We start from the raw sequence: 24,376 nt of genomic DNA on the forward strand, positions 1-24,376 counted from the left end.
TCCCTGGAATTGCTCAGAAGCAAGTTCATATTCAAAACGGTATCATACGGAAATGTACGGATGAAAAAAGAATCTGTTTTTTGCACGTTGACCAGAAGTAGATCAATGAGACTCGAGGGCGTTATTAGACCCATAGCGATATTATAAAATATAGGTTTAGTTCTACAAACTACAACTACGTTTACATGGGGTTAATGGGCGGCACGGAAGTGGTCACTTCCTGGAAGGGGCGTGGCACTCAATGTGTTAAAAGCCAGTGTGTGTGATGGCATATATTTGCAATATATCAAATGCAAATTTCTGGGGGGGATTATTACAGGCTAGTATGTGTCAATGATTAGCAACAACACTGATTTTGATGGATTTTTTGTTTTTTTGTAAGGGTCCCGCCTCCACCAATCACATGCGGCTCCCTTTGTGTGTGTGTGTGTGTGTGTGAGAGAGAGAGAGAGAGAGAGAGAGAGAGAGAGAGAGAGAGAGAGAGAGAGAGAGAGAGAGAGAGAGAGAGAGAGAGAGAGAGAGAGAGAGAGAGAGAGAGAGAGAGAGAGAGAGAGAGAGAGAGAGAGAGAGAGAGAGAGAGAGAGAGAGAGAGAGAGAGAGAGAGAGAGAGAGAGTTCTCCAATGTGTGAGTTGCAGTGATCTCCTGGTTGTTCCCCACCTAGGTTATCTAACTATTGCGCCGCTGTAGAAACAATGGCCTGGCCTGCTTCTAAGTTCAGTGGCCTGACTGCATAAAATACATTTAAAAAATTTTTAATTATTTTTATATATATATTTTTTAATCATCTGGCGACCCCCCTCACGGCGGCTTGCGACCCCCACTTTGGGAACCCCTGCCCTAGCGGACTCCGGTTCACATGCTACGTCTGGACTATGAAGTGGCCTTAAGACCAGATACGATGATTTACTATCAGCAGGCCTATGTCTGGACTATGAAGTGGCATTAAGACCAGATATGATGAGTTACTATCAGCAGGCCTACGTCTGGACTATAAAGTGGCCTTAAGACCAGATATGATGAGTTACTATATCAACGTCCTTATCAAATCTATCTCGTTCTTCCCATCTGTCTCATTCTCTGACCTTGTCTGCTCGGACCAGGCGACCCTCACACTGCTGGCACTTTCTGGCCAGTTCGTCTCTCTTTGCCAGAAAGTCGTCGTACTTGGCCTGCAGAGTGGCGATGCCCTCTTCCACCACCGCTAGCTCCCCCTTGGCCTTGGCCAGGATGCGCTCGGTCGCTTCCAAGTCCTCCTCGGCCTCTTTGAGAGCTTTCTACACGGCACAGGGGTATCAGTGGGAACACGCATTATAATGTTTCACAGAAGCAAACGATGACCAGCTGAAATATGCACTTCTATTCTTACCCGTTTGGGCTCCACACCGCGGGCCACAAAGTGGTAGATATGCATGGCTCGAACCCACTTGCAAATGGAGGTGCAGGCCGCGGACACTTTGGCAATGGCGTCTGGGTGGAAGTCTTCGTTATCCATGTAGGGCTGGATTAATTTAATCACAGAGTCTGGGATGTTATCCTGCAGTAAGGATCAGAGGAGGAAATGCTCATTTCAACACAGCTTTTTCACATGAAAGAGTTTAAAAATACAGTGCATTATGTGAACAATAGCGGTCATGTTACGATCAGTTGATGGCATGCAAGGAGCTACCTTATCAAATTTCAATAGGCTATCTAGGAACTTTCCAGGGTCCTGTAGCAGGGTCTTGCCAGGCGTCCAGTAGTCGTCGACCTTGGTGCCAGGCTTTTCTCCAGGGACCTTCTTGGGTACGACGCCCCTCATGATGCACACTGCCTCCATGACCAGCTTCACCCCAAGAGGCGGGTGCTGCATGGCTCGCACCTACACAAACACCACAGGCCAAGACAACGACAATTTTTATTTAGTGGCAGGGGTCATATTCTCAGCATAGACAATATTAGTAAAAACGTCATATTCTAAGCACATGCTGACAAGAGAGCTAATATTGTACTCCTGGACAAAGAGGTCATATTCCCGGCATATACAGTCTTAGTAAAAACGTCTAAGCATATAAAATTCTAACAACAAGGTCATGAATCCCTGACCTCCCCGACATGGCTCTTCTGGAGTGACTTGAGGCTGGAGACAGCAGCTTCCAAGGCTGGCAGAGCCTTGTCCAGGTCTTTCTGGGCGTCTGTTTTGATGGCCCCGGCAAGAATGGCCTTCTCTGAAGCCTTGGCTTCCTCTGCCTGCACCGACGTACGAGTCTGCTCCGCAACCACCGTGTCTATCTGTCGACGCAGAAACACACCTTGAGGAACATGAACAAACTGTAGGTCAGACTACACGTTTTAATAAAGAGGATGTATTAGAATACGATATCCGGGATACTAGGGGTGGGAATCACCAGTTTCATCACGATACGATACGATATCGATTCTTTGGACAACGATACAATATTTGCAGATATCAGTCTGCCACGATACGATTAGATTAGATTCAGGTGCCTGTGATCGATATGAGACGATATTATATGCCCATTTAACACAATCAGTAAAAGTTAGATCAACTCAAAAAAGGCAATGGAAATATCATTTGACAGTTTTTATTTTTGAGCTCTTCCAGACATTTTAATGAAAAACAATACTGTTTTTAATACAAATAGACCTCCTGTTCATTGTGGTGTCACAACATGCAACCTAAAACCCCTTTCTGTCCCAAACCGTTCCTGCAATTGTTTTATGTTGCATGATGATCATGAATACATTTATTATGTATTGTATTGTTTATGTTTAAATATCAACATTATCTGTCCATCCTCAGTACATTTACTATAAATATACTATACTTCATCTGGTATTTCCAAACGCGCGCGCGCACACACACACACACACACACACACACACACACACACACACACACACACACACACACACACACACACACACACACACACACACACACACACACACACACACACACACACACACACACACACACACACACACACACACACACACACACACACACACACAAAGGGAGAATGCCTGCCCCCCCCCCCCCCCCCCTTTCCCAGTCCCCACTCTGCTACTCTCTGTCTATGGCTCTGATCAGGGTTATATTAGCTTGTTGTTAGCTTACGCTAACGTACCGTTAATTTCAGTCTTTAACGCGACGTGGTCATAAAGGAATGGCGAGGATTGCAAAGCATGTTAGATGCATTTGGGCAGTAGCTAGCTACAAGTAGCGACGCTACATAGCTTAACTACATTTCTCAGTAGCGTGATGGTAGCGTGGCTACTTTTGAACCAAGTAGCGTTTTCTGTAGTGCAGCTATTTTTAGAACGAAGTAGTGACGTAGCGTGAGGAAACGCTACACGCTACTATCCGGAGAAACAGACAAAGATTTGTGGGGGAAAAAAACTCACGGAGAAAACCCACTATGATTGGTTGGTTGGTTTAGATATGAGTATGACGACTCACGATTGGGTAAGGTTAGGCCAAAACATTACGGGTAGGCCAATCAGAGGCAGGATAGGGCGGGACTCCAGCTCCGCAAACCAGGAAGTGCAAATCAAAACAGACCACTGATGAATGAATGCAACCAGTCCGCGCGAAATGGCAGAGGGATTCGATGTTTCCAGGGCTGATGGCATTGATGAAGATGATGTCAATAACAACAATGCCTCTCCATGGCCCTATCTGGAATGAATGAATGGAAAAGATGAAGTTGTGGGATGCATGCAGCAGGCGCGGCGCATCTAAGGTAAGGGACAATAATAATGTTGTTGTTTAAACTGCCGCTGTGCAGCATCAGGCATTGGGCTGTGTGGAAACTTGATCATAAAGTAAAAAAAAATAAAAATAAAAAAAGTAGTGCCGATGTAGTTAGCTATTTTTGCCATGTTCTTGTAGTGTAGCTTGCTACATTTCTCTGGGGATAGCTTCCATTGTAGTTGAGCTATATTTAATCGAGAGTAACTTGTAGTGTAGCTTACTACATTTTCCAAGTAGCTTGCCCATCACTACATTTGACCCGTTCCGGAATAAAACAGCAGGGACTTGTTTTGGGTCGCAAAATAGGCACACTAGCCTTGCTCTGTTACAGATGCTACTGCATACTGTGCTGTTGAGCCGAGCGGATACGACTCCGCGGGATTTTCAAAATAAGAGTATCACAATATGAATCGATCTTTTTACGTTGCATCGATCCTATTGGATCATTGATAATAGATCGATATATCGATCTGGATCGATGTATCGTCCCACCCCTATGGGATACTGAGGTGTTTATACAACGTATCCCATTCACTGATGATTTTTGCATTCTGTTTCCATGGAGACGTTCAAAACTACTGTATACGTCAGGTCTGCTCCTTTTCTTCCTCTACCTTGATCTGCTCCATGGCGACCTCAGTGTCCTTGGCAGCCTCCTCCAACTGAGGCCTCATAACCTCCAGCTCCTCCTGCATCACACTCACATCATCGGCTGTCCTCAGCAGCTACAGGGCCACATTGCAGTAAACATGAGGAAAATAAAATAATTACTGTCAAAGACGATTAGCAACCACCACGATGAGGGAACACATTCACTGACATACTGTACATAATATCGAACTCAATTATGTACATACACAAATCTATCATAGTTATTCTTTGCAATAGTAATAGATGGGGTATAGGGAATTTGCAGTACATCTAAACATTGGCTATATACATGTTTGTAATTTCAGAGAGATTTAATAATGTTCTTTTAAATGTTCTTTTAATGTCCCATTTCCTCCAGTGGCTGTGGTGATGTCCTGGCTGTTAGTCCACCACCGCTGAGTGACTATAGGGGGACAGACACATACAACAACATAACCCCTTCCACGTCCTTCTCCCTCGTATGTCCTTCCCTGTACGCACCTTGTCCAGACCGGTCTTCATGCGCTGGCGGTTGCTGTGCAGCTCCTGCTTTTTGCGTCCGATGAGATTAGAGAAGATGCTGAGCAGGTCCAGGTAGTTACTGGGTGTCACGTAGTTGTGTCGTGACAGTTCAGCCAGATACTGGTCACACTTCGTGGACACTGTCTGGTGGAACTCCACACACATCCTGGTCTGGAGACAGGAGGAGACAGGAGGAGACATGAGGAGACAGGAGGGGACAGGAGGAGACAGGAGAGGACAGGAGACAGGAGGACAGGAGGAGACAGGGGGGGACAGGAGGAGACAGGAAGGGACAGGAGGACACAGGAGGGGACAGGAGACAGGAGGAGACAGGAGGAGACAGGAGGGGACAAGAGGAGACAGGAGGACACAGGAGGGGACAGGAGGAGACAGGAGGAGACAGGAGGGGACAGGAGGTGACAGGAGGAGACAGGAAGGGACAGGAGGAGACAGGAGGACACAGGAGGAGACAGGAAGGGACAGGAGGACACAGGAGGGGACAGGAGACAGGAGGAGACAGGAGGAGACAGGAGGGGACAAGAGGAGACAGGAGGACACAGGAGGGGACAGGAGGAGACAGGAGGAGACAGGAGGGGACAGGAGGTGACAGGAGGAGACAGGAAGGGACAGGAGGAGACAGGAGGACACAGGAGGGGACAGGAGGAGACAGGAGGAGACAGGAGGGGACAGGAGGAGACAGGAGAGGACAGGAGGGGACAGGAGGAGACAGGAAGGGACAGGAATGGACAGGAGGGGACAGGAGGAGACAGGGGGGACAGGAGGAGACAGGAAGAGACAGGAGGACACAGGAGGTGACAGGAGGAGACAGGAAGGGACAGGAGGAGACAGGAGGGGACCGGAGGACACAGGGGGGGACAGGGGGGACAGGAGGAGACAGGAAGGGACAAGAGGAGACAGGAGGAGACAGGCGACAGGAGACAGGGGGGGACAGGAGGAGACAGGAGACAGGGGGGGACAGGAGGAGACAGGAAGGGACAGGAGGAGACAGGAGGAGACAGGAGGGGACAGGAGACAGGAGGAGACAGGAGGGGACAGGAGGAGACAGGAGGAGACAGGAGGGGACAGGAGACAGGAGGAGACAGGAGGGGACAGGAGGAGATAGGTGACAGGAGGGGACAGGAGGAGACAGGAGGGGACAGGAGACAGGAGGAGACAGGAGGGGACAGGAGGAGACAGGAGGAGACAGGAGGAGACAGGAGACAGGAGGAGACAGGAGGGGACAGGAGACAGGAGGAGACAGGAGGGGACAGGAGACAGGAGGAGACAGGAGGGGACAGGAGGAGACAGGATGTGACAGGAAGGGACAGGAGGAGACAGGAGGGGACAGGAGGAGACAGGAAGGGACAGGAGGAGACAGGAGGGGACAGGAGGAGACAGGAAGGGACAGGAGGAGACAGGAGACAGGAGGAGACAGGAGGGGACAGGAGACAGGAGGAGACAGGAGGGGACAGGAGACAGGAGGCGACAGGAGGGGACAGGAGGAGACAGGAGGTGACAGAAAGGGACAGGAGGAGACAGGAGGTGACAGGAGGGGACAGGAGACAGGAGGAGACAGGAGGAGACAGGTGGAGACAGGAAGGGACAGGAGGGGACAGGAGGACACAGGAGGTGACAGGAGGAGACAGGAAGGGACAGGAGGAGACAGGAGGGGACCGGAGGACACAGGGGGGGATAGGGGGGGACAGGAGGAGACAGGAAGGGACAGGAGGAGACAGGAGGAGACATGAGACAGGAGACAGGGGGGGACAGGAGGAGACAGGAGACAGGAGACAGGGGGGGACAGGAGGAGACAGGAAGGGACAGGAGGAGACAGGAGGTGACAGGAGGGGACAGGAGACAGGAGGAGACAGGAGGGGACAGGAGGAGACAGGAGGTGACAGGAGGGGACAGGAGGAGACAGGAGGAGACAGGAGGAGACAGGAGGGGACAGGAGACAGGAGGAGACAGGAGGGGACAGGAGGAGACAGGAGGAGACAGGAGGGGACAGGAGGAGACAGGAGGAGACAGGAGGTGACAGGAGGGGACAGGAGGAGACAGGAGGAGACAGGAGGAGACAGGAGACAGGAGGAGACAGGAGGGGACAGGAGACAGGAGGAGACAGGAGGGGACAGGAGGGGACCGGAGGGGACAGGAGGAGACAGGAGGGGACAGGAGGAGACAGGAAGGGACAGGAGGAGACAGGAGACAGGAGGAGACAGGAGGGGACAGGAGACAGGAGGAGACAGGAGGGGACAGGAGACAGGAGGAGACAGGAGGGGACAGGAAGGGACAGGAGGAGACAGGAGGTGACAGGAGGGGACAGGAGACAGGAGGGGACAGGAGGGGACAGGAGGGGACAGGAGGAGACAGGAGGATACAGGAAGGGACAGGAGGAGACAGGAGGAGACAGGAGGATACAGGAAGGGACAGGAGGAGACAGGAGGGGACAGGAGGAGACAGGAGGAGACAAGAGACAGGAGGAGACAGGAGGAGACAGGAGGAGACAGGAGACGGGAGGGGACAGGAGGGGACAGGAGGAGACAAGAGGAGACAGGAGGAGATAGGAAGGGACAGGAGGAGACAGGAGGAGACATGAAGGGACAGGAGGAGACATGAGGAGACAAGAGACAGGAGGGGACAGGAGGAGACAGGAGGAGACAGGAAGGGACAAGAGGAGACAGGAGGAGACAGGAGACAGGGGGGGACAGGAGGAGACAAGAGACATGAAGGGACAGGAGGAGACATGAGGAGACAAGAGACAGGAGGGGACAGGGGGGGACAGGAGGAGACAGGAAGGGACAAGAGGAGACAGGAGGAGACAGGACAGGAGACAGGGGGGGACAGGAGGAGACAGGAGACAGGAGACAGGGGGGGACAGGAGGAGACAGGAAGGGACAGGAGGAGACAGGAGGTGACAGGAGGGGACAGGAGACAGGAGGAGACAGGAGGGGACAGGAGGAGACAGGAGGAGACAGGAGGGGACAGGAGGAGACAGGAGACAGGAGGAGACAGGAGGGGAAAGGAGGAGACAGGAGGAGACAGGAGGGGACAGGAGGAGACAGGAGGAGACAGGAGGTGACAGGAGGGGACAGGAGGAGACAGGAGGAGACAGGAGACAGAAGGAGACAGGAGGGGACAGGAGACAGGAGGAGACAGGAGGGGACAGGAGGAGACAGGAGGAGACAGGAGGGGACAGGAGGAGACAGGAGGAGACAGGAGGGGACAGGAGGAGACAGGAGGAGACAGGAGGTGACAGGAGGGGACAGGAGGAGACAGGAGGAGACAGGAGGAGACAGGAGACAGGAGGGGACAGGAGACAGGAGGAGACAGGAGGGGACAGGAGACAGGAGGAGACAGGAGGGGACAGGAGGAGACAGGAGGTGACAGGAAGGGACAGGAGGAGACAGGAGGGGACAGGAGGAGACAGGAAGGGACAGGAGGAGACAGGAGGGGACAGGAGGAGACAGGAAGGGACAGGAGGAGACAGGAGACAGGAGGAGACAGGAGGGGACAGGAGACAGGAGGAGACAGGAGGGGACAGGAGACAGGAGACAGGAGGGGACAGGAAGGGACAGGAGGAGACAGGAGGTGACAGGAGACAGGAGGAGACAGGAGGGGACAGGAGGGGACAGGAGGAGACAGGAGGATACAGGAAGGGACAGGAGGAGACAGGAGGAGACAGGAGGGGACAGGAGACAGGAGGAGACAGGAGGAGACAGGAGGAGACAGGAGGATACAGGAAGGGACAGGAGGAGACAGGAGGAGACAGGAGGGGACAGGAGGAGACAGGAGGAGACAAGAGACAGGAGGAGACAGGAGGAGACAGGAGACGGGAGGGGACAGGAGGGGACAGGAGGAGACAAGAGGAGACAGGAGGAGACAGGAAGGGACAGGAGGAGACAGGAGGAGACATGAAGGGACAGGAGGAGACATGAGGAGACAAGAGACAGGAGGGGACAGGAGGAGACAGGAGACAGGAAGGGACAAGAGGAGACAGGAGGAGACAGGAGACAGGGGGGGACAGGAGGAGACATGAGGAGACAAGAGACAGGAGGGGACAGGGGGGGACAGGAGGAGACAGGAAGGGACAAGAGGAGACAGGAGACAGGAGACAGGGGGGGACAGGAGGAGACAGGAGACAGGGGGGACAGGAGGAGAAAGGAAGGGACAGGAGGAGACAGGAGGTGACAGGAGGGGACAGGAGACAGGAGGAGACAGGAGGGGACAGGAGGAGACAGGAGGAGACAGGAGGAGACAGGAGGGGACAGGAGGAGACAGGAGGAGACAGGAGGGGACAGGAGGGGACAGGAGGAGACAGGAGGTGACAGGAGGGGACAGGAGGAGACAGGAGGAGACAGGAGGGGACAGGAGACAGGAGGAGACAGGAGGGGACAGGAAGGGACAGGAGGAGACAGGAGGGGACAGGAGGTGACAGGAGGGGACAGGAGGAGACAGGAGGAGACAGGAGGAGACAGGAGACAGGAGGAGACAGGAGGGGACAGGAGACAGGAGGAGACAGGAGGGGACAGGAGACAGGAGGAGACAGGAGGGGACAGGAGGAGACAGGAGGGGACAGGAGGAGACAGGAAGGGACAGGAGGAGACAGGAGGGGACAGGAGGAGACAGGAAGGGACAGGAGACAGGAGACAGGAGGGGACAGGAGACAGGAGGAGACAGGAGGGGACAGGAGACAGGAGGAGACAGGAGGGGACAGGAAGGGACAGGAGGAGACAGGAGGTGACAGGAGGGGACAGGAGACAGGAGGAGACAGGAGGGGACAGGAGGGGACAGGAGGGGACAGGAGGAGACAGGAGGATACAGGAAGGGACAGGAGGAGACAGGAGACAGGAGGGGACAGGAGACAGGAAGAGACAGGAGGAGACAGGAGGAGACAGGAGGATACAGGAAGGGACAGGAGGAGACAGGAGGAGACAGGAGGGGACAGGAGGAGACAGGAGGAGACAAGAGACAGGAGACAGGAGGAGACAGGAGGAGACAGGAGACGGGAGGGGACAGGAGGGGACAGGAGGAGACAAGAGGAGACAGGAGGAGACAGGAAGGGACATGAAGAGACATGAAGGGACAGGAGGAGACATGAGGAGACAAGAGGGGACAGGAGGAGACAGGAGGAGACAGGAAGGGACAAGAGGAGACAGGAGGAGACAGGAGACAGGAGACAGGGGGGGGCAGGAGGAGACAAGAGACATGAAGGGACAGGAGGAGACATGAGGAGACAAGAGACAGGAGGGGACAGGGGGGGACAGGAGGAGACAGGAAGGGACAAGAGGAGACAGGAGGAGACAGGAGACAGGAGACAGGGGGACAGGAGGAGACAGGAGACAGGAGACAGGGGGGGACAGGAAGAGACAGGAAGGGACAGGAGGAGACAGGAGGTGACAGGAGGGGACAGGAGACAGGAGGAGACAGGAGGGGACAGGAGGAGACAGGAGGAGACAGGAGGGGACAGGAGGAGACAGGAGACAGGAGGAGACAGGAGGGGACAGGAGACAGGAGGAGACAGGAGGGGACAGGAGGAGACAGGAGGAGACAGGAGGTGACATGATGAGACAGGAGGAGACAGGAGGGGACAGGAGACAGGAGGAGACAGGAGGGGACAGGAGACAGGAGGAGACAGGAGGGGACAGGAGGAGACAGGAGGTGACAGGAAGGGACAGGAGGAGACAGGAGGGGACAGGAGGAGACAGGAAGGGACAGGAGGAGACAGGAGGGGACAGGAGGAGACAGGAAGGGACAGGAGGAGACAGGAGACAGGAGGAGACAGGAGGGGACAGGAGACAGGAGGAGACAGGAGGGGACAGGAGACAGGAGGGGACAGGAAGGGACAGGAGGAGACAGGAGGTGACAGGAGGGGACAGGAGACAGGAGGAGACAGGAGGGGACAGGAGGGGACAGGAGGGGACAGGAGGAGACAGGAGGATACAGGAAGGGACAGGAGACAGGAGGAGACAGGAGGGGACAGGAGACAGGAGGAGACAGGAGGAGACAGGAGGAGACAGGAGGAGACAGGAAGGGACAGGAGGAGACAGGAGGAGACAGGAGGGGACAGGAGGAGACAGGAGGAGACAAGAGACAGGAGGAGACAGGAGGAGACAGGAGGAGACAGGAGACGGGAGGGGACAGGAGGGGACAGGAGGAGACAAGAGGAGACAGGAGGAGACAGGAGACAGGAGGAGACAGGAGGGGACAGGAGACAGGAGGAGACAGGAGGAGACAGGAGGAGACAGGAGGAGACAGGAAGGGACAGGAGGAGACAGGAGGAGACAGGAGGGGACAGGAGGAGACAGGAGGAGACAAGAGACAGGAGGAGACAGGAGGAGACAGGAGGAGACAGGAGACGGGAGGGGACAGGAGGGGACAGGAGGAGACAAGAGGAGACAGGAGGAGACAGGAAGGGACAGGAGGAGACAGGAGGAGACATGAAGGGACAGGAGGAGACATGAGGAGACAAGAGACAGGAGGGGACAGGAGGAGACAGGAGGAGACAGAAGGAGACGGGAGGGGACAGGAGGAGACATGAGGGGACAGGAGGAGACAGGGGGGGACAGGAAGGGACAGGAGGAGACAAGAGGAGACAGAAGGAGACGGGAGGGGACAGGAGGAGACAGGAGGGGACAAGAGGAGACAGAAGGAGACAGGAGGAGACAGAAGGAGACGGGAGGGGACAGGAGGGGACAGGAGGAGACAAGAGGAGACGGAAGGAGACGGGAGGGGACAGGAGGAGACAGGAAGGGACAGGAGGAGACGGGAGGGGACAGGAGGAGACAGGAGGGGACAAGAGGAGACAGGAGGTGACAGGAGGAGACAGGAAGGGACAGGAGACAGGAGGAGACAGGAGGAGACAGGAGGAGACAGGAGGGGACAGGAGACAGGAGGAGACAGGAGGAGACAAGAGGAGACAGGAGGAGACAGGAAGGGAGACAGGAGGAGACAGGAAACAGGAGGAGACAGGAGGAGACAGGAGACAGGAGGAGACAGGAGGAGACAAGAGACAGGAGGAGACAGGAGGAGACAAGAGGAGACAGGAGGTGACAGGAGACAGGAGGAGACAGGAGGAGACAAGAGGAGACAGGAGACAAGAGGAGACAGGAGGAGACAGGAGGAGACAAGCGGAGACAGGAGGTGACAGGAGGAGACAAGAGGAGACAGGAGGAGACAAGAGGAGACAGGAGGTGACAGGAGACAGGAGGAGGTGGTAAGAGGGGACACCCCACATTCAGAGAGGAGCGCATGTGTTGTATTACACACACGTTAATGAACAATGCACACATTTTCAGATTCAGTACAAATTTCTATTTTGAGGTCTCGATTTGATTAGATTTGACCCCTCATGCGTTAAATGTATTCATACTATACTACAGATCACTAATTATAGATTATGTATTATACAGCTTGGTTTGTTTCAGAAAAATACATATTTCAAAGTCGAAAACAATGAAAATGAGACCTAGTTTATTTATTTTTCAATAATTGATTAATTCATTTATCATTTAAAAAATGTTTGTCCAAAATAAATGTTGTTGTTTACATGTTGCGTGCATGTCGCTCCTGCTTTACTCACTGTGCTAAATGCTCCCTAGTCCTAGTCTGACCCCTCCTTATTTAAATTGTCATCTATTCCCTATAACACCAGAGCTGCTCACCATATCTCGCTAGATGTTCCCCATGTCAACACTTCCTTCAGTCAATTCTCCTTCCAATTTGCTGCTCCCAGCAGTTGGAACAAGATGCAAAAGACTTTGAAAATTTACAAATTGATCCCCATCACTACTTGTCAGGACTCTATCGAGAGTTGTTTACAAATTACACACACCTGCAACTGTCACCCAGCCTTTTAACTGTTCTGCTTCATGTATGCCTCTTTGTAATTTTATTTGGTTGTTTGAGGTATGTTTTAATTATTTCCCTTACCTGTATCTGTCTCCTTTCTATTTATTTTAATTTTCTATTAAATTTGTCCCCTTTCCTGGTTGCGTGAACACTTAAGGCAACTAACATGTGCTTCCGCATTGCTCTGATTGGCCAACTGACCCCACGTGACGCTACGGCTCGTTTTCCCCCTACGCCGGTAACGCGCGCATGCGCATTTTCGTTTTGACGGCACTCAAACGCCAAGCGAGGCTGCTCGCGGAAATAGGCTGCTCGCGGAAATGTAATGTTATGTTCGAATCCGTAGAATACATATTTATCAAAACAACATATTTATCAAAACAACTACCAGATTCACTCATAACGTTATTTTGCGTGACAACACAGCCCAGCTGTCAGAAACTGTACAGTGTAACGTTATATAACGCAACGTTATATAATGTTATTTCGCGTTTTATTCATAGCGTTATTTCGCGCGACAACGCAGCCCAGCTGTCAGAAACTGTACATTGAGGGGGTTTGAATCACTGTACATTGAGGGGGTGCGAATCACTGTTTACACTCCCCACAACTGTACATTGTAACGTTATATAACGCAACGTTTCAAAGCCCTATCGAAATTACGCAAGCTCTACTGTCTTTAACTATAAGCGTTTACACTCCCCACTTACTGTAGAACGCAAGCTCTACTGTCTTTAACTATAAGCGTTTACACTCCCCACTTACTGTAGAACGCAAGCTCTACTGTCTTTAACTATAAGCGTTTACACTCCCCACTTACTATAGAACGCAAGCTCTACTGTCTTTAACTATAAGCGTTTACACTCCCCACTTACTGTAGAACGCAAGCTCTACTGTCTTTAACTATAAGCGTTTACACTCCCCACTTACTGTAGAACATGGTACATGAGTATATAGTATATAGGGATGTTGCACATTCATCACTCAGTTTTATCATCGATGCACTTAGCTCAACTCGTTCGCCAGCTTGCTGTGGAGCCTATGGTCACAAGTTTGAATCACTTCAATTCTTTTTCCTGCAACATATCCACTCTTGAACAATGAAAAACTCTTTTTTCTTCTATTTACAAATAAGAGCAGCTCTGAAGGCTCACGGAGATGAACGTTATTTCGATTGATATGAATAGCTAGTTACGTTTATATAGAGAGATGATAAATTAATTAAACGTAAAAAAAATAAAATAAAAAAAATTGAAGTGATTCAAACTTGTGACCATAGGCTCCACAGCAAGCTGGTGAACGAGTTGAGCTAAGTGCGTCGATGTTAAAAGTGAGTGACGAAGGGGACTTCAAGATGGCGGCCGTGCAGTAGACAACTCGCACCACATGCTCCCGGTGGTAATTGACTAAACTATCTGAAAACACGGTTGAATTCTGAATACCCCCCGAGAAAAACGAAGGGGAAGACAATTTCAAGACTACTCTGTCGGGAAGATGAAATGGAGAACTCTGAATCGGAAGGAAAAGGCGATAAGGAGTCGGAGATAAACAGACGCTCCACCAGGCACACAGACCCATATACCGGAGGCTTTGGGCCTAGGAACGATTAGCAAGAAGCTAACGGCAGTAGACGCCAGGGTACAGATGGCGAGTAGGGCTGAACTAAGCGCTAGCAAAGAGATACACAAGGAAGAGATAACAGCGGGTGCGGAGACGGGAGAGGGAGAAGGAAAGACGGCTATGACAATGGAAAACATGCGCTCGCTCTTGAGAGAACTCTTATCAGAAGAAGCAGAGAAGAGAAACCAACAAACAATGGATGCCATGCGCGCACTGTTGAAGGAAGAAGCGGAAAAGAGGAACCAGCAGTTAATGGGGGAATTTGCGCGGTTGGAGGAAAAGCTGGAGAAACAAAACGAAACTTTATGGGCAAGTTGGGAAAGAAAGATAAAAGACGGGTTGGAGGAAAAGATGGAGACATGTGAGGCTACCGTGGCTAACCTAGAAGCGAGGATGAGGGAACAGGAGAGAAGATACACGGAAAGAGAGGCCTCGTTGGACAGCAGAGCTACGGACCAAGATCATTGGGAGAAGGAGTGCCAGAGGCTCCGAACTGATAGTAAAGAGATGGGAGAGAATATGGAGAATATGATCAACTATGCTAAACAGAAGAATCTGAGAGTGATCAGCATACCAGAGGAACAGGACCCGAAAGGACCGAGAGGGACGATGACAGAATACTACTCAAAGATGTTCGGGGGGTTAGCGGGGGCAGGAGTCTTCACTAAAAATCCCAAGCTGGAGGCGGTGTACAGAGGAGCCCCCGCAAGAAGGAAAAAGAAAGGTGAAAACGGAACCGGGAGGAGGCCACTCATAGTGGTATTCTCCAACCAACGGGACAAAGAAACCATACTAGACATCGCAAAGAAGAAACGAGTTTTGACACACAAAGGATTACAAGTGAGGATATACCAAGACCTCGCCCCGTCCCTGGTCAAGAAACGGGAGGAATACAGGGAAGTGAGAGACTACTGCTTTCGGGGGAAAGGACAGACATGCTTTGTACGAGGAGCCATCCTGAAGGTGACATGGGAAGGAAGGACTACTCTGTGTAAGACTCCCGAACAAGCACGACGAGCCTGTGGTATGACGGTGGGGACAGACCCAGCGCGACGGGGACAGTCACCTGCGGGGCAAGGATCAGAGGAAAAGCAACAGGAGGGACCGACACAGTAGGATGACACGGGTAGATAAGAATGGTATATTAGGGAAGGGAGGGGGGTAAGGGAAATAATCTATAAAATCGGGCAATTTCAATGGTTCAATGTATAGGCAGTACGGGTACAGAGACATTATGGATTGTAATTTCTGAGGGAAATCTCTAAGAGACATTCCCCCATGCTTGATATACAAGGGAAAAGGCATGGGTATATATGGCGGGCCCCCCTTCTTACCAGATAATTGATATGAATATAATATGTGTATGGGGGCTTTATGTAGGAATAAGAGGTTCAAGGACCCGACTTAAAGGAGGGAAGGGGGGGGGGGGGATTCTGAGAACAGCTGAAGCAGGGGAATGGTATATTCTGGGGGAAAGGGTAATTTCTATTTTTCAATATGTGGACTGGGCGGTTATAGTTAAGTAGTTATAGTTAGTTAAAGGTAATATGGAGAGGCCGAGGGCCAAACATAGACAGAAGGAGGAGTGGATAGTTAGGAAATGGGGATGAAGGGAAAATGTATATTTCATAAAAACACTGCAATTTTTGGTATAGATAAGGGAAACTAATAGAGAGGGAAAAGTGTATAAGTTAGAAGGCCTGGCGACCTCTACCGTTCAGTATAAGTACTGGACACACACAGACAGAAAAAGGGGATAGCTATATAGGAATACAACGGAGAGGTCAAGGACCCAACATAGGAGTGATGAGGAGTGGATAGTTAGGATCTGTGGAGGAAGGGGAAGAGTATATTACATAGAAACGCAACAAGTTCTGGTTTAACTCTACAAAAGACGGGTAATGGGTATAGCTTAGGGGTTTTCGTAGGCCATATCCCCTTTCTTAACAGGTATTAGATATGGTTGATGCCCGGTAGGTGGCGGACTTGGTTTTGTTTTGTTTCGAGTTTTGTTTCAATGTTCCAATGTTTTAAAGTGATGGAGACCTAGAAGTTTGGAGGCTGAAATAGAGGACTCCTCGAGATGGTTACGGGAGGAGGAAGGGGGAGAGTAATGATACAGACTCAAGTTGAAGATAGTTTAGTCAAGTTAGACGTTAAATAACAGAAATGAGAAAAAGGGAGCATGGGGTTAGAGCATACTAGGAGGGAAGAGCGGCAGGAGAGAGAGAAAGGCAGGTAAGATGCATCCTGTAGGAAGTCGGAAAAGAGGAGGGTCAGAAGTCCACGCCCAATAGGGGGGGACGTTAGCTTTATATGTGGGGTCTGGGGATATCTGTGTTTTTTCTCTTTTTTTATTTATTATTACAGGACACTTCGGCTGGAACACCACATCACAAAACATGGAGGAGAGAGGGGGGAGGGGGGCAAGAAGAGAGTGGGCAACATAGGACATAAGGATGAGTAGGAACGAAATAAAATATATGAGCTGGAACGTGAGGGGAATGAGCCACATTATTAAGCTAAAACAGATTCTAGGGAAGATAAAAAGATCAGGAGCGAAAATAGTTTATTTACAGGAAACACACAGCACTGGGGAAGATGTCAAGAGAGTTGAGAATAGATGGCAAGGACAGGTCTACTCGGCCCCATTCAACTCACAAGCTAGAGGAGTGATGATACTAATAGACAAGTCGATACCATTTACTTTAAGAAATAAAATTGTAGACCCGGGAGGGAGATTTATAATATTAAGCGGTACTATAGTCTCCATGCAGGTGAACCTAGTAAATATATATGGACCAAACAATGATAACCCGCTGTTTTTTCAACAACTGTTTATGAAAATGGCAACTCTCACGGGCCAGTTCATCATGGGGGGAGACTTTAACTGCGTGAGGAGACCGGAAATAGATAAGTCAGAGGGAGGGGATACCTCCCACGGAAGAACAAGGAAAGTAATGGATAAGTTTATGAGAGACCTCAACTTGGTGGAGATATGGAGAAAACTAAACCAAGGCAAGAGGGAATATTCGTGCGCTTCTAAATTACTAAGTAGGCCAACGTTCTCTAGAATAGATTTTTTTTTAGTTTCGACGAGCTTGATATCTAAATTTACAGGAAGTGAATATGACAGTAGATTACTGTCTGACCATTCTCCAATGACGTTAAGTATGAACATGCCGGAAATAGCGAAGGCACCCCCTAGATTTAGACTCCAAACCAAATGGCTCAACAACCCGAAATGTATGACTTTTATAGGTGAAAAAATAGACATGTACTTCTCCATAAATACAGACCAGACAAGTGCAACGGTGAGATGGGAGGCATTTAAGGCGTATATAAGGGGAGAAATGATAAGCTATACTAAACATAAATCTAAAGAACACTATAAACAAATGGAGGACATAGAAAAACAGGTGAAAGAAGTGGAAAAACAGCTATATAGAGGAGAAGACCCAGCAAAACAGAGAGAACTGCGGGTATTAAAGGCCCAGTACAAACATCTATCCACTACAAAGATAACATCGAACTTACAGTGGCTAAAACAATCATACTACGACCAAGGGGAAAAAGCAGGCAAGATACTAGCGTGGAGAATTAGAAAGGCACAAGCGGAAAGAATGATAAATACGATCAAATTAGGGAATGGACTTGAAACGAATGACCCAATAGAAATAAATAACGCCTTTAAAGTGGAGATGAAGCAGTGAGCAATGTGATCCTAGTTTGTTTGTTGTGTACCTTGTGTAAGACAGGGTTCTATAATCAAATGTGAAATCTATCTTATTTGTCTGAAAAATATAATATAATATCCCTGTTTTCAACATGGGCGCCGCCATTTTGTTGCTGACGTCATGGCTGACGTCATACCGTGGCTTGGGTGTATACACTCTGGTTAGGTGCCTATATTGAATGGGTCGGTCAGCAAATAAAATGTTGCCTAGAAAACAACGGGACCGCGGTGGTTCTGTTTGTATTGCTCCTGGCTGTTCAAACTAATTTTACCATGTGAGAGAGAGGAAAGTTGGTTAATTTCCACAAACTACCAGTGAAAAAAACAGTGTTGTTGACATGTTGGCTCGGGCTGCCTGCACCCAGACGGCGCGACCAGCCTGTTGGACAGGGAAGGAGGATCTGCAGCGAACACTTCATTGCCTCGGATTATGTTGTTGGGGTGGGATGTTTGTCCAGAAGACCACTAATCAGCTGAAGCCGGACGCGGTTCCCTCGGTCTTCGACAGACAGACCGGCGTGAGCTCTCGGGAGCTAGTTGGCACCAGCCGGGGCCAGGCGTTAGCTCTCGCTAGCTAGCGTTAGCAACCGGAGCGTCGCGGAGCATTCAGCCTGCTGGCTACCTAGACCCACTTCAACCAGCGTCGCGGAGCATTCAGCCTGCTGGCTACCTAGACCCACTTCAACCAGCGTCGCGGAGCATTCAGCCTGCTGGCTACACAAGCTGTGTAGCCTGCAGGCTGAATGCTCCGCGACGCTCCGGTTGCTAACGCTAGCTAGCGAGAGCTAACGCCGGGCCCCGAGAGCTAACGCCGGTCTGTCTGTCGAAGACCGAGGGAACCGCGTCCGGCTTCAGCTGATTAGTGGTCTTCTGGACAAACATCCCACCCCAACAACATAATCCGAGGCAATGAAGTGTTCGCTGCAGATCCTCCTTCCCTGTACAACAGGCTGGTCGCGCCGTCTGGGTGCAGGCAGCCCGAGCCAACATGTCAACAACACTGTTTTTTTCACTGGTAGTTTGTGGAAATTAACCAACTTTCCTCTCTCTCACATGGTAAAATTAGTTTGAACAGCCAGGAGCAATACAAACAGAACCACCGCGGTCCCGTTGTTTTGTAGGCAACATTTTATTTGCTGACCGACCCATTCAATATAGGCAGCTAACCAGAGTGTATACACCCAAGCCACGGTATGACGTCAGCAACAAAATGGCCGCGCCCATAATGCTAAATGCTTCAGAAATGTACACAACAAATCGTTTTTTCTTAGAAACTGCTTATTTTTATAACGTGACTTCTTCTGTGGCTTATCTAAATACTAATGTGATGCTATGAATATGTATTTATGCTCACTGCTTCATTTCCACTTTAAGGAATATTATGAAAGGTTATATAAATCGGAATACCCGAAAGACACAGAGCAACAAAAGGAATTCCTGGACAAGTTAGAATTCCCAAAAATAACGGAAGAGGAACAGAAACAGTTTGACCAAGAGCTAACGATAGAAGAATTAAACGAGGCGCTTACGGTTATGAATAGTGGGAAGGTGGCGGGCCCAGATGGGATACCAACAGAAATATACAAGAGATTCGCAGGGAAACTGCTGCCCCACCTACTGGAAATGTTCAATGAAAAGAGGGGACTTTGCCTCCATCCTTAAGATCGGCGATGATTTCGGTACTTAAGAAACCGGGTAAACCACCCTCGGACACAACTTCATATCGTCCTGTGTCCCTCATGTCCTGTGATACGAAAAATGTATGTAAGGCACTAGCTAGGCGCATAGAGGAGTCGATTCCACATCTGATAAAAAATTACCAGAACGGATTTGTATTGGGAAGACAGGGGTTTCATAACATTAGGAGATTACTAAATGTTCTTCACACTAAGAAAAACGAAAAAGACCACGCAGTTCTGTCATTAGACGCCGAAAAGGCATTTGACAGGATTGAGTGGGGATATCTGTTTGAAACACTTAAAAGGTTCGGGTTTGGAGAAGGATATATAAAATGGATCAGGATTCTATACACAGACCCAATGGTCGAAATAACTACGAACAACCAAATATCTACACCGTTTAAACTACAGAGATCTACCAGACAGGGATGTCCGATTTCTCCGTTGCTATTTCTGTTTGCAATCGAACCATTAGCGATGACGATTAGACAGGACCCAGGAATCACGGGGATGAGAATAGGGGGTATGGAGCATTGCCTATCGCTTTTCGCGGACGATATAATACTATACTTAACTAAATTGGATACCTCAATTAAAAATGCGAACGATATACTAGAGAAATTTGGAGTATTTTCAGGATATAAGACGAATAAAAATAAAAGCGCACTTATGTTACTAAATGAAAGAGAAAGGGAGAAAGCACCGGTGCACACGCAGTTTGCGAGCTCCCCCAAGGGGTTTACATATTTGGGGATAAAGATAACCCCGGAGATTAAAGACTTAGTACAGAGTAATTACGATCCAATAATGACAGATGTAGAAAATAGCCTTGAAAGATGGAGCAAATTACCAATATCAATGATAGGCAGAGTGAATGTTATTAAAATGACTATATTGCCTAAATTCCTATACCTATTCCAGTCAATCCCAATGCCCTTGCCTGAAACCTTCTTTCGGAGATTGAAAACAATGTTCACACGTTTCATATGGAACAATAAAAAACCCAGGTTGAGACTGACACTCCTTTACCTCCCGTATGACAGAGGAGGGCTTAGACTTCCAGATATGAAGCTTTATTACTGGGCGGCACAGCTCAGGACAGCAACGTTTTACTTTCAACAGACAGATATACTGGCTTGGATGGAGATAGAAAAAGAAGAGACAAAGATAACACTAGACGCATATATATATATTCATGACAGAGTAGCTTGTTGATAAAAAGTACAAAGAACCCGTTCCTCAAAAATACAGTAAGGATCTGGCACAAGGCGCATTTACACTTAGGTAGAAGAGATAAATTATCGGGGTATACACCAATTTGGGGGAATGAGGAATTTAAACCGAGAAGGAATGATGGGGGATTAAAAAATTGGGCAGAAAGGGGTTTGGGTAAGATTAAAGACTTATACAAAGAGGGGGAATTGATGACCTTCGAACAGATAGTAAGCACATTTGAAATCCCAAGATCACATAGATTTAAATACTTTCAAATCAGGAGCTACGTAGTCTCAAAGAACAGGGGCACAAAGGAACCACCCACATCCATAATAGAAAGACTTACTAGGAACAATATGGTGGGAAGAGGACAGTTATCCAAGTTTTATGATGTGTTGTTATCAGGATCGGATGAGAGCTCTTTGAGCAGTTTGCGGGCATGGGAGAGGGACATGGGGGTAGAAATAGCAGAAGAGGACTGGGAACAAGCATGTGAGATGTCACAGACACTTTCAATCAATACCAGATGTAAACTCCTACAATATAAGTGGATACATAGAGTATATATGACACCAGAGAAATTACACAAGTTTTATCCCGTGATCCCGGATGAATGTACTAGGTGTGGGGTAGAGATAGGGACCCTGTACCACTGTATGTGGGAATGTGAGAAGATACAGGAATATTGGAAGGAGATATTGGAACTCATATCGGAGATGACAGAGATAGAAATCCCGACCGATCCTAAGTTATGTATACTACACTTATACCCGGAGAAGTTCCCAGCTTATATTAGAAAGAGGAAATTGATTAATTTTTGTTTGCTACAGGCCAAGAGAGTGATAGCTCTAAACTGGAAGGAGATACAGAGACCAGGGGCTAAACAATGGTTAAAGGAAGTGTCAGAGAACTTAGCAATGGAGAAACTAACATACATACAGAAGGGAAAAACAGAACAATTTGAAAGGACTTGGTCATCGTTTATACATTTCCTGGAAAATGTAAGAATCTAAAGGAGAGAGATAGGAAACATGAACGGTAAGGGAAAGGAAAGGGAAAATGGGAGGAAGGTTTAGGGGAAAAAAGAGAAGGAAAAAAGAGAAAAAAAATAAATGTGGGTGGAGGTAGAGAAGCCGAAGAACAGTTGTTTATTTTTATCTTTATTTTATTTTTTATTTTTTAATTTATTTTATTTTATGTATTTTATTAGTTTGTTTTTTATTGTATTTTCATTTTTATGCTGATATTTCCGTGGTTTCTGGTAGGTAATTTAAAGGAGAGCTATTTGGATGTTTCTTTCACTATGTGGGGACTTTTGCACAGTTCCAGTGAGTCTATGGAACACCTCGGAAAGGTTTAAAAAAAAAAAAAAAAGAGGATCATTGTTCTATATTTCTAATCAGGTACTGAAAAGCAACATGGTCCTATCTCAGGATCTTGGGACATTTTAAGGCTGGGCTCCTACCACTGTGTGGACGGGTGCCAAATGCCACACAGGCTGCCCAGGGCCGGATTTTTATTTTTATTGGATTCACTAGAGGCCCAAATTATTATTATTATTTTTTTCCTTTTTTTTTTTAATTTTGGAGACCCCTCGTCACTCAAGGCCTTTTGTAGGCCCCTCGTCACTAGAGGCCTTTTGGAGGCCCCTCGTCACTAGAGGCCCCACATTTAATTTTTAATTTTTTTCTTATTTTGGAGATCGATGTCATACTGTGACACTGAAATGAAAACATATTTCATCAACTAAAATATTTAGTCAACAAAAATATTTCATCAACTAAAATATACAGTACGTCACACCCTGCCGTCTGCAAGTGGCTAATCTTGAGTATTTTTTCTCCTCTTCATAAGAGTTTGAGGTTTTCCGTTTGAGGTAAAAACAGCAATAAAAAGTCAAAACTTGCATCTCCACATCCCAGCCCCGACGCCTGAATACTGAATACTGAATTCTGGTAGCGCCAATCGTGTGACGCCTCTTTCTTTCACCGGTTAAGCTTAGGCACTCTTTCGAAGTTGGTTAAGGTTAGTTTGTCTTAGAGCAGGGCGATAGAACACCAGCCCTGATTCCATACTCTAACCTTAACCAACTTCGAAAGAGTCGCCTAAGAAACGCCAGTGGCCAATCAGATCGCAGAACGCGAACGCGGAACTGGAAATCCGTTGGTAAAATAAGACACAGCCCCGACACGAATAAGGCAGATTGGGATCATTATTCATGACAGACAGCAGAGACCCGCCGGTGCTGATAGCGGATATCATCGAGCTCCCCCTAGTGACTAGGGGGCGTTAGTTCTAAACCTAGCCGCATTTCTGGCAGACGCTCTCTGATTGGCCACTGACATGTTTGCCCAATCGCGTGACGAGCTGTGTCTTTGCCCATTTCCGCGTCGAACAGCCTGCAAACTACCTGGCGTTCTATCGCCATGCTCTAAGACAAACTCTAACCTTAACCAACTTCGAAAGAGTGCCTAAGCTTAACCGTCGAAAGAACTTGCCGTTACGCTCTAAGACAAACTCTAACCGTAACCAACTTCGAAAGAGTGCCTAAGCTTAACCAGTGTAGAAACAGGCGTCGGCCAATCAGAGAGCGTCTTGCCAGAAATGCGGCTAGGTTTAGAAATAACACGACTAAAGGCCTCCACTACACACTAGTAAAAAAAATAAAAGAGATACGAAAAAAATATATATATAATCAGATCCTCATTCAGCGTTTACTTTCACAGCATCTAGTGACTAATAGTATCATCTCATCTCTTCTCTATCTATTTTTATTACATTTTTTGTATTGCAAATAAAAATATGATTGATTGTTTGATAATGAGGGGTGAGAGACGTTGAGTCTACGTGACACTGACGTCAAGTCAAGAGTTTTATTTGTCACGGCATACAAGTATACAATGAAATGCGGGTGGTCTTGCCAGGTCCAGGGGTCACTGTCAGGTCAGGTCAGGTGACCATTGATCGCGAGAATTACACTTGCAAGTTGATCAAGTAGGCTAAGACTCGAGTAGTACTGTATGATCATATGACACTCAAAAAACATGGATAAAAAAGTTAAACGGTGGGAAAGCGGAGCTGCTAAGTTAAAATCTAAAGAGGAAAGGGACAAAGAGGGCGTTACTTCGGCAAAGCATACCAACTATCTCTACTTTTTTCACCCCGTCAGGTGTTCTTTGAGTGTTTTTGAAAGTGGGTAGTGATTCACATTCCTCTACAGCTGTGGGTAGGGCGTTCCACATTGATGTGGCATAATTGCGAAACGTGTTTAGTCCCTTGTTTGAGCCGAATCTGGGTTTAACATGATTTGTGGAGCTCCCTCTGGTGTTGTGATCGTGGTATTCACTGACCTTTGGGAAGTATTTTGACAT

The 24,376-nt window shown here is 48.6% G+C and overlaps 1 protein-coding gene across 1 annotated transcript in view; it reads right to left on the bottom strand.

Moving 5' to 3' along the window:
- Nucleotides 1-24,376, bottom strand: part of LOC311224391 (dynein axonemal heavy chain 1-like) — a gene marked incomplete at both ends in the record, with an annotated part of 190,100 nt that overhangs the window by 79,336 nt on the left and 86,388 nt on the right. Inside the window, 6 exons of the mRNA XM_084309358.1 lie at nucleotides 1,084-1,275; nucleotides 1,368-1,535; nucleotides 1,668-1,859; nucleotides 2,084-2,269; nucleotides 4,370-4,480; nucleotides 4,887-5,078. Of these exons, the coding sequence (XP_084165484.1) occupies nucleotides 1,084-1,275; nucleotides 1,368-1,535; nucleotides 1,668-1,859; nucleotides 2,084-2,269; nucleotides 4,370-4,480; nucleotides 4,887-5,078 (1,041 nt within the window). The remainder of the gene's footprint in view (nucleotides 1-1,083; nucleotides 1,276-1,367; nucleotides 1,536-1,667; nucleotides 1,860-2,083; nucleotides 2,270-4,369; nucleotides 4,481-4,886; nucleotides 5,079-24,376) is intronic.

This window comes from Notolepis coatsorum (assembly GCF_963971535.1).
Source record: "Notolepis coatsorum genome assembly, chromosome: 1".
NCBI lineage: Eukaryota > Metazoa > Chordata > Actinopteri > Aulopiformes > Paralepididae > Notolepis > Notolepis coatsorum.